The 12,606-nt window shown below is 43.4% G+C and overlaps 1 protein-coding gene across 1 annotated transcript in view; it reads left to right on the forward strand.

Annotated features, from left to right (window-relative positions):
- Positions 1-12,606, forward strand: part of LOC138284184 (aminopeptidase Ey-like) — a 663,484-nt gene that overhangs the window by 114,191 nt on the left and 536,687 nt on the right. Inside the window, exons 4-5 of the mRNA XM_069222683.1 lie at positions 3,282-3,418; positions 3,521-3,647. Coding sequence (XP_069078784.1) covers positions 3,282-3,418; positions 3,521-3,647 — 264 coding nt within the window. The remainder of the gene's footprint in view (positions 1-3,281; positions 3,419-3,520; positions 3,648-12,606) is intronic.

Here is a 12,606-nt window from a genome sequence, read left to right on the forward strand (position 1 = left end):
GGCCCTAGGTAGCCCCAAGGGCAGGGTGCAGTGTATGGATAAGGTAGGACATATAGTAATGTGGTTTATATGTCCTAACAGTGAAATACTGCCAATTTCGTTTTCACTGTTGCAAGGTCTGTCTCTCTCTCATAGGATAATATGGGGGCTACCTTTAAATATGATTAAAGTGTAGATTCCCCTAGAGAGTAGATGGACATGTGGAGTTTGGGATCCCTGAACTCACAATTTAAAAATACATCTTTTAGTAAAGTTGATTTTGAGATTGTGAGTTTGGAAATGCCACTTTTAGAAAGTGAGCATTTTCTTGCTTAAACCATTCTGTGACTCTGCCTTGTTTGTGGATTCCCTGTCTGGGTCAGTTTGACAGTTGGGTTGTTTTTCACCTCACACCAGACAGGGACACAAAGGGAGCTGGGGTGTGATCTGCATTTCCTGATTAGCCATCTCTGCTAGGAGGGAGGGGTGGAGTGGTCACTCTCATCTGAAAGGACTGTGCCTGCCTCTGACAATGCTGTCTCCAGCCCCCTGGTGTGTGTCTGAGGCCTTGCCTGGGCAAGGCAGGATTTCACAAGAAGGTGTGAGTCCCCTTTGAAGAAAGGTGACTTCAAAGACTAAAATGGGTATAAGAAGGGCACCCAAACTTACAAACTTTAGAAACACTTCTGGAATCAAGGGGAACCTCTGCCTGGAGAAGAGCTGATCGCTGAGGAACAAGTGCTGCCCTGCCTGTGACTGTGCTTTGTGGAGCTTTCCTGCAGTGCTGCTTCTGCCAGAGTAAGAGGGCAAAGACTGGACTTTGTGTGCCTTCCATCTTGAAGAAGAAATCTCCAAGGGCTTGATGTAGAGCTTGCCTCCTGTTATTGAAGTCTCAGGGATAGCAAAGACTTCTTCCTGCCAGCACCTGGAGTCTCTGGAGAGACCCCTACTCTGCTCTGTGGTGCCCTTCCAGTTCCTGGGACCCTGAAAGGAGAGGCTGGCAGCCTAAGGACAAAAATACACGCACCGAGCGCCGTGCGGAGAAAAGATCGACGCGAATCCGATCGCGGCTGAGAAAACGACGCGACGCCGGCTCCGCAGCTGAGAAACGACGCCGCAGGAAACGCGACCGGAGAATCGACGCCCGGAGCAGGAGAAACGACGCGCAGCATCGCTGACGAAGGCTGAGAGATCGCAACCAGCGCCGCGGGACTTTCGGACCGTCGCGTGGCTGGCTTTTTCGACGCGCCTCGCCGTGCCGAGCTGTTTTCGACGCATATACCCGTGCAGGGTTATTTTCGACGCACACCGCCCGTGCGGGGTTATTTTTGCCGCAAACCAGGTACATTTTCACGCTAGCAGCGCTAGTGTGGTGTTACAACTACCTAAAGACTCTTTTTATTTTAAACCTTTAAAAAATCATAACTTGACTTGTGTATGTTGGATTTTTGTCGTTTTGGTCTTGTTTTGTCTAGATAAATATTTCCTATTTTTCTAAACTGGTGTTGTGTCATTTTGTAGTGTTTTCATTAAGTTACTGTGTGTGTTGGTACAAATACTTTACGCCCAGCACTCTGAGGTTAAGCCTACTGCTCTGCCAAGCTACCAAGGGGGTAAGCAGGGGTTAGCTGAGGGTGATTCTCTTTTATCCTAACTAGAGTGAGGGTCCTTGCTTGAACAGGGGGTAACCTGACTGTCAACCAAAGACCCCATTTCTAACAGGGGCCCTCTTACGGGGGCCACTGCAGTGCCCATTGGCATGGGCACTGCAGGGGCCCCCAGGGGCCCCGCGGCACCCCCTACCACCATCCTGTTCCTGGCGGGAGACCCGCCAGGAACAGGATGGCGGTAGGGGGTGTCAGAATCCCCATGGCGGCGGAGCGCGCTCCGCAGCCATGGAGGATTCTGTAGGGCAGCGGAAAACCGGCGGGAGACCGCCGGTTTTCCTAGTCTGACCGCGGCCGAACCGCCGCGGTCAGAATGCCCTGCGGGGCACCGCCGGTCTGTCGGCGGTGCTCCCGCCGACCCTGGCCCCGGCGGTCTGAGACCGCCGGGGTCAGAATGACCCCCTCAGTGGCTTATGTCTCTCACACACATCAAGACATCTCTATGGACAAGATCTTTAAATATATTCTACATCTTCCATGAGAGCCAGTGGAAGCAAAGAGCACTGCAGGACAATGGAAGAGGCTTAAAGAGACACTTCACCCCTCTTGTCACAGCCCTAGAAACTTCACCCAAGTTGTCCTTCCTGTAGTTGGAATGCATTTGAAGGCGGGAAATAGATGATGCTGGATTCTGTAATAAGGTTTCCCACTCAGCATTCTTTGTAATTTAACAATAGTTGGTCTATGGCTGTTGGAAATGGTAGAACTTGTGGTAGGGTGTTTAGTGTGAGGGGATCTTTGTAATAATGGCATAGATCCAACCGTAATATGAAAGACATCTTCAGGATCATAGTTACTTGGGACACCAGCATTCATATCTCTTACCCTTGTTTCCTCTTGGCTATTGGAATGTTAAAAACAATTGAGACTCTTGCCTGTATATTAAGGATTGGTCCACCAGGAGTATATTCTTTTCCTTTCTTTCTCATACCATTGCAGAGCAAAACAGGAATGTTGCATTCTTAAAGGGCTTTATACAGTGTGGGTTCTGGTAAATCTATTGCTGATCATGTACCTTAACTGCAATGGTACTTTAGTGTGGATAACAGCATTTGTCAATATCATTAACTGTAATGATATCATTAACTGACTGCTGTGGTCTAAATAAAGAGCTCCCCAAATGCCCTTTACTTCTATTGGCACCATATGGTAATGGTTTGTAACATAATCCATTTACGTAGGGATGAAGCTGTGCTACTATTCCTGCAGTTCTTCTGGGATCTGTTTTCTTAACACCCCGGTGATATCCTTGATATGTTAGACTCCAGGAAAGACCTGCTTATTGTATACTCATGTGATCTGAATCTAGTGTCTTTCTAGGGTGTACGAAATTTTCATTGTGAGATGAACCATACAATGGTTAGTGGTGCCAGGACATGATAAAAGGTTGCCAATCTTTGTTTATTTTAAATGTTGCGTGAAAATGTTGACATTAGCTAGAGAAAATGTTGTGAAATTATGAAACTGTAATGAAGTTGGTATAAATTTATCAATGTAGTGTTCAAGGCACTTCTTTGCTAAACTGTTGGTAACAGGAATATAACAATTGGGACCTATGCTGATGAGACAGACCTGGTAGGCGTGGATTGTCAAAAACAAATAACTCACAGTTTATAATCTACTACTTCTCTTTAGGCACAAGTGAGAAACTCATAGAAGGTAAAAAGTGGCAAGCTACTATCTTCAAAACAACTCCAAAGATGTCAACTTACCTGCTCGCCTTTGTTGTCTCAGACTTTATTAAGGTTGAAAGCACAAACAATGGAGTGAAGGTAAAGTGTGTGCGAGTGTGTGTATGTGCGCCTACTCGTGCACGCCATGGACGCGCTGAAAAGACTTATCTGACTAAACATCTCTTTCCTAAATTCTTTTAGACAGGAATCTGGGGCCGTAAGGAAGCTATTGAGGAAAATCAAGGAGCATATGCACTAAACGTAACAGGCAGAATTCTACATTTCTATGAACAATACTACAATATACATTACCCATTGCCAAAGTCAGGTAATCTGAGTTTTCTACATTTGTTTCAAGATTGAGAAAATAAAGAAACATATTTGGTTTGCTTGTGAACTGTAGCATTTGTATTAGAGTTTTGACCTATTTTGACGATTTGCTGTCAGATAAAAAAATGCCTGTCAGAGGATGCAACTAATTAAACATTGCAAATTTCATGAATCCAGTTCTTGTGCATTTTACAACGGCCAGTTTCTTGACGCTTACAAACTCTGCACACCAGTAAAACAGCTGATTTGTTTTTATAACTTCGCAAAACGTCACACAGTGATGAAAATGTTTTCCAAGTACAATTTGGCGCACCAAAAAAAAAACATTTCAGCATTTGTTCTCCTAATACAAACTTTGCAGTTTTGGCAATGATTGTCATGTTTTGAAAAAACAGTCATGAAGTTTCAGAAGGAAATTGGTTACACCCTACTTGCTAATACCATAACTGCTACTACGAATCCAGCTCTTTCTTAAAATTCTCTCCACTACTTTGGCATAAGCCCTAATCGAAGCACGATTTAAAAGCTTAATGCTATACTTTAGCATCTCGAAAAAGCTAATTGTACAATTACAGAACATATCGAATTGCTTAACAGAAATAAGCACCAAAGCGGAACACTTTCAAAGAAGTATAAAAGTTTAAAAAGCCGCCATGGCTTCGCGTTTCATAGCTAAGTGCATCTAAGGTCATGACACAGGCATACTCATAGGAGCACTTTAGAAATGTTCCGAAGAAAAACACTATAATACAACTAACCCAGGAAATCAAGTTAACATAACAGCTAAATAAAGGCTGAGGCGGAATAGCGGCCTTTAATGCCGCTGCTCATGTTATCTCATTATGAAATCCCATCTCAAGCTCATTGGGTTCTCCCCACAATGCTTTCCTACTCCCTCATGTCTCCTTATTTTAATTACAGGTAAAGGTAAATGAACTCTGCGTCCTATAATAGCAGAAACACAGAACTGTTTCGGTTGCTTCTAGCCAATCAGGGTGTTCAGCTTGGCAGACCAAAAATAGATGTCTGCTGAAAATGCTTACACATTCAATAGCATGTATTACTTTTTTTGTTTTTGGGCCTGTGGGTTGTTTGTGAACCTGGTTTCCTGAACCATGAACTACCCACTGTTTAACAGTCAAGATATCTTCTTGAAATCCTGCCCAACTGCTCCTTGTAATAATAATTTCCACAAAAATATACTTAACAGAGTCCCACCAAACCAGACAAAGGCACTATTCTGTACAACTTGAAGTTCACTGTCACTTTGGTGGAATTTCAATTTAGCTGGTTTTATTGTAGACAGCAAAATGACCTACGGAAGTTAAAACGGAAAACCCTCGTATGTGACCCGTCCTTATGTGCTTTTCACTGGGTGAATATCATAGTTCTACTATTTGAATGAAAGGTTTTATGTAGATTTGTTAAAATGCACCGAAGTCAAAAGTAAGACAATAATCGCATTTTCGGTATAAACTCAGTTCTAATTATTACTAGTGTTACTCCCGACTACCTTGTGTGTGCTTATAAAATGATTGCATCAACACGTACGAGGACCTAGTCTTGAACAGCACATTTACACAATGCTCATTATCACAAATTACACAAATTTCGGTAGTTGCACATTTTTTGTTCTACTACATGTGGATGTCTGTGTTTTAAATATAGATAGGCTCTGTAACATTGCACATTACATAATCTGATAGCGTATGTTTGAAAACGTGTTTCATGTGGAGAGAGCATATGCCACGTGGGAGTTAAATTTAAGGGATTATAGCAGGTTGTGAACTATGATGGTGAATTTCATGTTTTTTTGAGAATTGGTGCTGCAATCACTATTACACCCCTTCAACCTTAACTCCCTTCTAACTTCAGTTTTTTCAGAGAATGTAATTGTTTCGAATGCAGCTATGAAACTTGTAATTTTTGAAGCAGGCCTCACTTGTTTGAAACTGTAAATCAGCCTTTGGAGCAGCTGTCAGTCATCATAGGCCTTCTCCAAAATGTTTGGAAAGCAAAGGTGGTCTGGGACAACTGACAATTAGTAATGGTTACAATTACAAATCATGTGCAGAGGCAGCAATTAATTGTCCAGCTCTTCGTGGTCTGCCAAATGGTGCAAACCAAGCAGGAGGCAGTTGACAACTTCATCATCAACCATGTTTTTAGCAACAGGTACTGGGGCAGATGCTAGCCTCTTTGGGCTGCAAAAATGGCGAGGTCCAAAGAGGACTGTGCCACTGAAACCCGCCATCGCAAGTTAGTTGCTATTGCAAAGATTGAGATAGATGTTACCAGGGCGACTATCAACTGTGACAGAACCTTTTTAATCTTGCTCCATTGGTTTCTTGTTAAAAGCACTAACCTTTTCCTTCCGGATGTGCTGGGTCCTACAGGAGTCACAAGGTCACTTCCTTCCTCTCCTACCTGTCAACACCATCACTACCAAGGTGTTGCTGACAACATACAAAAAGTGAAAGGGACATGGTGAAAAATACTTTGACGCCTTTTGCCAAGAAGCATGAATGTTCTTTCTGGTAATTTGCTTGTATTTTTTATTTAGTTTTTTTATGGTGCAATTAGGTTCGAGGACCTTAGTTCATATTTATAAGTAGTACATTTTAAAATAACTACTTCAGTGGCCTTAAAATGGATAATCTCAAGATTGTGATTCTCTAAATGAAAAATAGAAAACGGAATGCATCTGATGTTATACAACATAACAACCAAAACTGACCCCTCACACTTTCCTGACCGTGAAAATTCTCAGCATGCCTAAACTCCACCGACCCCTGGCCGCTAAAAGTCACTCATCACCCTTAACCTCCACCAATCCCTGACCCCTAAAAAATCCCTCAACCTTACCAAACTCCATCCATCGCTGATCCATCAAAACCAATTTCTGCTAATAAATTTCAACCATTTCTGAACCATAGAAACCCCTTTCTACTCTTAAAATCCTCCCATCACTGATCCTTACAATGCCTCACCACCCCTAAACTCCACTTTCCCCTGACACCTAAAAACCCCTTTCCACCTCCTAAACACAACCCAATCCTGAAGCCTAAAACCCCCTTCCAGCCCTAAACACCAACCAATCCGGAAACCTGACGCCTCACCAACAATCAGCTTCACCCATCCTTGATACCATATAACGCCTCACCTGCTGTAGTCACTCTTCCAAGAGCCAAAGAAAGCCCTCACCACCTCTAAACACCAACCTTAGTCACGACCCTTCCATGAACCCTAAAAGTTCCTTTCCACCCCTACATGCCATCCATGCTCTTACTATATAAGTTTATGTTTTAAATATCTATTAATATTGATCACACAGTTTTATTTGATTATTTTTATTTATGTATACCGTCAACACCCCCTAATGTATGTATGCAGCCAACCCCCCCATACACGGCATGAGGGCCGTATGTGGTGGGGATTGGCTGTCTGCAGGGCATAGGAGGCTGACCCTGCCGCAGGTAGTGTGTAAATCATACATTTACATTATATTATAACCATAGCATTAGAATTCCTAATGTTTTTCTAGTTTAAGTTGGGTTTGTATAGAAAGAATAAATAAAGTTTTAACTTATCCCCTAACATTTGTTTTTTCCATTGGTATATATACATATATTTATATATACACACACACACACGTATGTATATATATATATATATATATATATATATATATATATATATTTATAATATCCTCTGCTCCCAACCACTTCTTACTCATTGGAAAAGAAACAAGCCACACCAACAAGGTCACTTGATGTTGTTTTACTCGGCCAGTGAAACATCAAGTGACCTCGTTGGGGCGGCTCGTTTCTTTTCCAACTTGAATAAGGAGAGGTTAGGAGCAGAAGATTGCATATGTAGGCGACTCACTTTGAACGAGCCCCGGTACAAAGGCTGGGTGCTTCCAGCGTCTTCAGGGTGTGTGTGTGTGTGTGTATATATAAAGGTTACAGGGACATTTTAGTTAGGAAACAGAATTAAAAAGACCTTAGAAATTCACTGAAAAAAACGAAGGTTACATGGATGTTATAGTTAGGTTCTGAATTTACTCGTACAAAACCGTAGAAATTCAGCAGTTATAAGTACCTCAGCTAACTATAACTGGTGCTTCTGTAATGCACTGCTTATGACCTCACATATTACATCACTCATGATGTGGTCAGTGACATCACTGATGACAAATCATATGACATCACTGATAACATCATCCAGTGAGTGTAAGTGGTTGTATCTATGTGTGAGTGTGTCTATGGGGTAATGAGTGGTTGAATCATTTGCTGTATGGGAGACTGAATGGATGTGCAAGTTGCTGTATAGGTGAGAAAGTGACTGTGGGAGCAGCTGCATTTCATTTAGTGAGTGGGTCTGTGGGTGGCTCCATGTGTGAGTGAGTGGGTGTCAGAATGGTTGTATGGGTAAGTGAAAGGGTGTCACTGTATTGGTGAGTGACTTGGTGAGTTACTTACTATATGGCTGTAAGTATAACTGAGTGGCTGTGTCAGTGACTATGCAAGAGTCAGTGGGTGTAAATGAGTGGGTGAGTCAGTTTTTATATAGGATAGTGAGTGGATGTGTGAGAACTTGTGTTGGTCAGTGTTGGTCAATGAGTGGCTGTGTGAGTGGCTGTATGGGTGACTGAGTAGGTATGTAAGTGCCTGTTCATGTTAGTGATTTGGTGTGTGAATAGTTGTATAGTTGAGTGATTGCGTTTGTAAGTGACTGTAATAATGAGTCAGTGAATGTGTCAGCGACTATATGGGTGAGTGTGTGAGTGCGTCAGTGTTCCTTCAGCTGATTAACTATGTGTTGCTAGTATAGTGATCTATTAATGAGCTGTGTGAGTATGAGTGGGTGTGTCAGTGGGTGTATGAGTGGGTGTGTAAGTAACTGTATGAGTTTGTGAATAACTCAGTTAGTAGTATATAGGGTAAGTGTCAGTGGCTGTTTGACTGAATGAATATCTGTATATCACTACTGTTATGCACCTCTGAATAAGTATGTGAGAAGAGGTGTGTGTGTGTGTGTGGGCATGTAAGAGTTTGTATCAGCAAATGAGTGTGTGTCTGACTGTGTGGATGATGTCATCAGTGATGTCATCAGTGATGTAATATGACATGTCATCCGTGATATCATCAGTGATGTTATTGACCATGCCATGAGTGATGTAATATGTGAGGTCATAAGCAGTGCATTACAGGAGCGCTATTTATAGATAGCTGAGGTACCTATAACTTCTGAATTTCTACTGTTTCATACGAGTAAATTCAGAACCTAACTATAACATCCATGTAACCTTTGTTTTTTTTCAGTGAATTTCTAAGTTTAAAAAAAAATCTATTTCCTAACTATAACGTCCCTGTAACCTTTGTTTTTTTCAGTGAATTTCTATTTTTTTTTTAATGAATAGTAATTTTAATTACTATACATTAATTCAACCACTGCAGTGCATGGCCTTCAGCAGTGGCACCCAACTGTGCAAGTCCTTCACCCATGCGCAGAGGAGGTTGCTCACAAACCTGGCCTGCGGCCAACACTCCCCAACCACCCAAACCCAAGCTGTGCACAGCCCTTTCACCGTGAGTGGCAGGAGTTAGCCGCAGTGTCTTTGGGTGTGAGAATAGATGTGAGAGAGTGTATCTGGGGGTGAGAGTGGCTGTCAGATTGTCTGTCTGGGTGTGAGAGTGCATACATCACTGTTTAAGTGGGTGTGTGAGTGTCTGAGTGGGTCTGTGAGTGGGTGCGTAAATGTCTAAGTGGGTGTGTGAGAAATTGATTGAAAGAGAGAAAGAACGTAAGAGAGAAAAATCGTTTTTTAGGCTTTAATATCTCATATACTTAGAATGAGATATTTTTGTTAGAGTTCACAAAAAAAGTATAGTAAATCTTTTTTAATTAAAAAAAAAAAAAAAGAAAAATGAGTCCAGCTGGACCTGAACCCCCATAGCTCAATGTACTGAGCTAAGGTTTTTTGTTTTTCTTATTTTAAGCCCAGTGTGGGCTTTGTAGTGAAAATAAATATAAAAAAGTAGGGATCGCGGGTGGAACCCTTAAGGGCTCGCCAGCAGCCCCTACTTCAATGTTTTTTTTTTTATGTATTAATTTTTCATTATAAAGCCCTTTTCGGGCTATGTGGGACCACGAGGAAGCCCTCAAGGCTTTTTTAAACAGTGCCCTTACAGGCTACTTGCCATTTGCTGAAGTATTTCTGAAACTTTGGATTTTGACAGCGGGACCTGCTTTAAAGGTCCAGCTGTCAAAACCTGAAGTGTTTGCTGTGGCTTGGCTGCAGCTGCAGCGCTACAGCTAAGCCACAGCAAAGATCTATGTCCCAGGGGTTGGAACCCCTGGGACATAGCAGGAGCCTGCCCTAGGGGGTGGCAGTCCTCGAGGCCATCAGAAGCTCCTTGAGGGGGGCCGCATGGCCCCTCTCCAACTAGATCTTAACCCCGGGGGATGGTGGTCCCCAAGGTGCGGTGGATCCATAGGGACCCCCTTGATTTTTAAAAATTTGCCCCGGGGATGGTGGTCCCTGGGGCAGCAGGGGGGCCACAGGGCCCTCCTCTTTAGTCACAAGATCATCCTGGGATGGTGGTGGTCTCCGGGGTAGTGGGGGGGTCACAGAGCCCCGCGCTTTAATTACAAGATCGCCCCTGGGGAGGGGGTGGTCTCCATGGCAGCGAGAGGGGGCCTGGAGGCCCCCTCCCCATATTACAATAATGCCCTGGGGTGGTGGTGGTCCCCAGGGCAGCAGGGTGCCACAGCCCCCTGCATTACAAAAATGAGCCCTGGGGAGATGGTGGCCCCAGCCGTCGAGAGGGGGCCAGGAGGCCCACCACCTTAATAAAAAAGCCCCCGGGACTTGGCCCACCCAGGGTCATTAGATTAACATGCTTCATTTTCTTTGTGATTTTACGAGCAGATTTGAAGATTCACAGCGTCTCTGCTCATAAAATCAACAAAAAAATGCATTTTAGCCCGGGGGGGGGGGGGGTCTACGATGGCTGACAACACTTCAACAGCTTCTCTTGTTTTAGTGTAACCAGCCAATCAGAGCTCAGCACAAGATCGTTAGGGGTCTCAAATCCTTTGCGTCCCTAAATACACAAATTTGTTTTCCCCTTAATTTCTCAGAAACTGCTGAACGAAATTACACCACAGAAAGAAAAGCACTCTTTCTGGACCAGGACCTACCTTCCTGCCAAATTTGGTGTAATTCCTTTCAGTAGTTTCTGCGCTATCGCTGTTCAAAATCCCTATGTAAAAATGAATGGGGAAAATGTGTTTTGGGAACCCCCTTTTATCTCGCCCCTCTCCCCCCCCCGGATGGATCACCTCAAAACTTTCCAGGCAGCAGCTGACAGAAATGGCAATTTTTTGGGAAGGCTTTGCGAAGGTTCGTCAAGCGGTGCCAAAGATATAGGCAAGTAAAAAAACACTTTTCCTACCTATAACTACCTAGTGGCGACTATACATATATATATATATGTATACTTTGCTAGTGGTAGGAGGTAGACCAATCCTCCTGATATTATAATTTCAAGGAAAGAAGCCACTGCACTCCGTTTCTCCTGAAAAATCATAGTGTTTAATCCACGCCAACAAACACCAATGCGTTTCAACTCTGAAATGTCTTTTCCACAGCTGGTGAGTCCTTTTTCAATATTCATTAAATACTACTACCCCAGTAAGTCCATAATGAGGCATTCTGGGACATGCAGTTTGACAAATTAAAATACAACCAATGGAAAATAAAGAAAGTTAAACTTAAATACTATAATGAATCAAACCAAATACCATTTCAATAACACGATTGTTTGCACTATACGATCTAATAAGATAAAATTGCAATGTATCTTCGGATCAAAGAAAAATGGTTTACATTATCCATCAAACCATAAATCAGCCACTTATGTGTCTTCTTTATATATATAGTTCACATTATGTATATATCCTTCTACTGTATATGAGCATAAGCTTAAGCAGTAAGAAATTATGGCTTAGTGCCATCTTACCTTATTCATTTCATTGATCCCATTGCTCATTTATTATCATTGTATGCGTATATAGACTTGTATAGTCACCCACCAATAGTCCATGGTATCAATTATATAGCTATTACAGATGAACATGAAGTTCCTCATCGGTACTGAGTCCTTCTGGAATCTTAGGCTCTCATTATGAACATGGCGGTCCGTTCCGCACCGCCGGCGGTGGCGGTAGAAACCGCCAACAGAGGAGCGGCCCAAACTGCCAAATAATGAACCAAACGAAACATACGCATCCCTCGTACCACCCACCACCAGGAAAGGAGTCCCGCTGATGACGGCAGAGTCTGCCCACAGGCTGCTGGAAAGGCCCAACCCGCCCATCAAATTATGAACTACCATTCCGCCGCCAGTTCCGGGGCAGGAACCACCACCACAAAAAGCCAGGCGGAAAAGAAACAAAAAGAAGGAAACACTCACCGGAGTTACACAAAACATGCAGCGGCAGCCATGGACAGAGAGCTGCAGATCATGCCAGCCTTCCTCCTTGCCATATATCTACATGACCGAGACCGCCGACGAAGACGACGACGGTAAGTGCCACAACCTACGACACAAGGGAGGAAAGGGCACAGTTACATACCCACCCACCCCACCCACCCCGCAACGTCCCCCCAACCCTTCCCAGCAGCACAAGTCAGACACCCCACACCAAGAGGGACGTACCCGACGAGGCCACTGCAACTTGGCCATAGTACATACAATAGCCCCATACCCATAAATAACTTAAACAAACACCAGGGTGGAACTGCGTGCAGCCCAAACACAGGCCACACTGAAACTTTATTATGTAGCTCAGTGAGCTAAATGGTTCTAACAAGGCCAATGGCCAGTCCATCAAAAGTAATTAGTCCCAATTGGCCACACCTGACTCCCACAAGTGCTGGGTACTCC

This window comes from Pleurodeles waltl, chromosome 3_1 (genome assembly GCF_031143425.1).
Source record: "Pleurodeles waltl isolate 20211129_DDA chromosome 3_1, aPleWal1.hap1.20221129, whole genome shotgun sequence".
NCBI lineage: Eukaryota > Metazoa > Chordata > Amphibia > Caudata > Salamandridae > Pleurodeles > Pleurodeles waltl.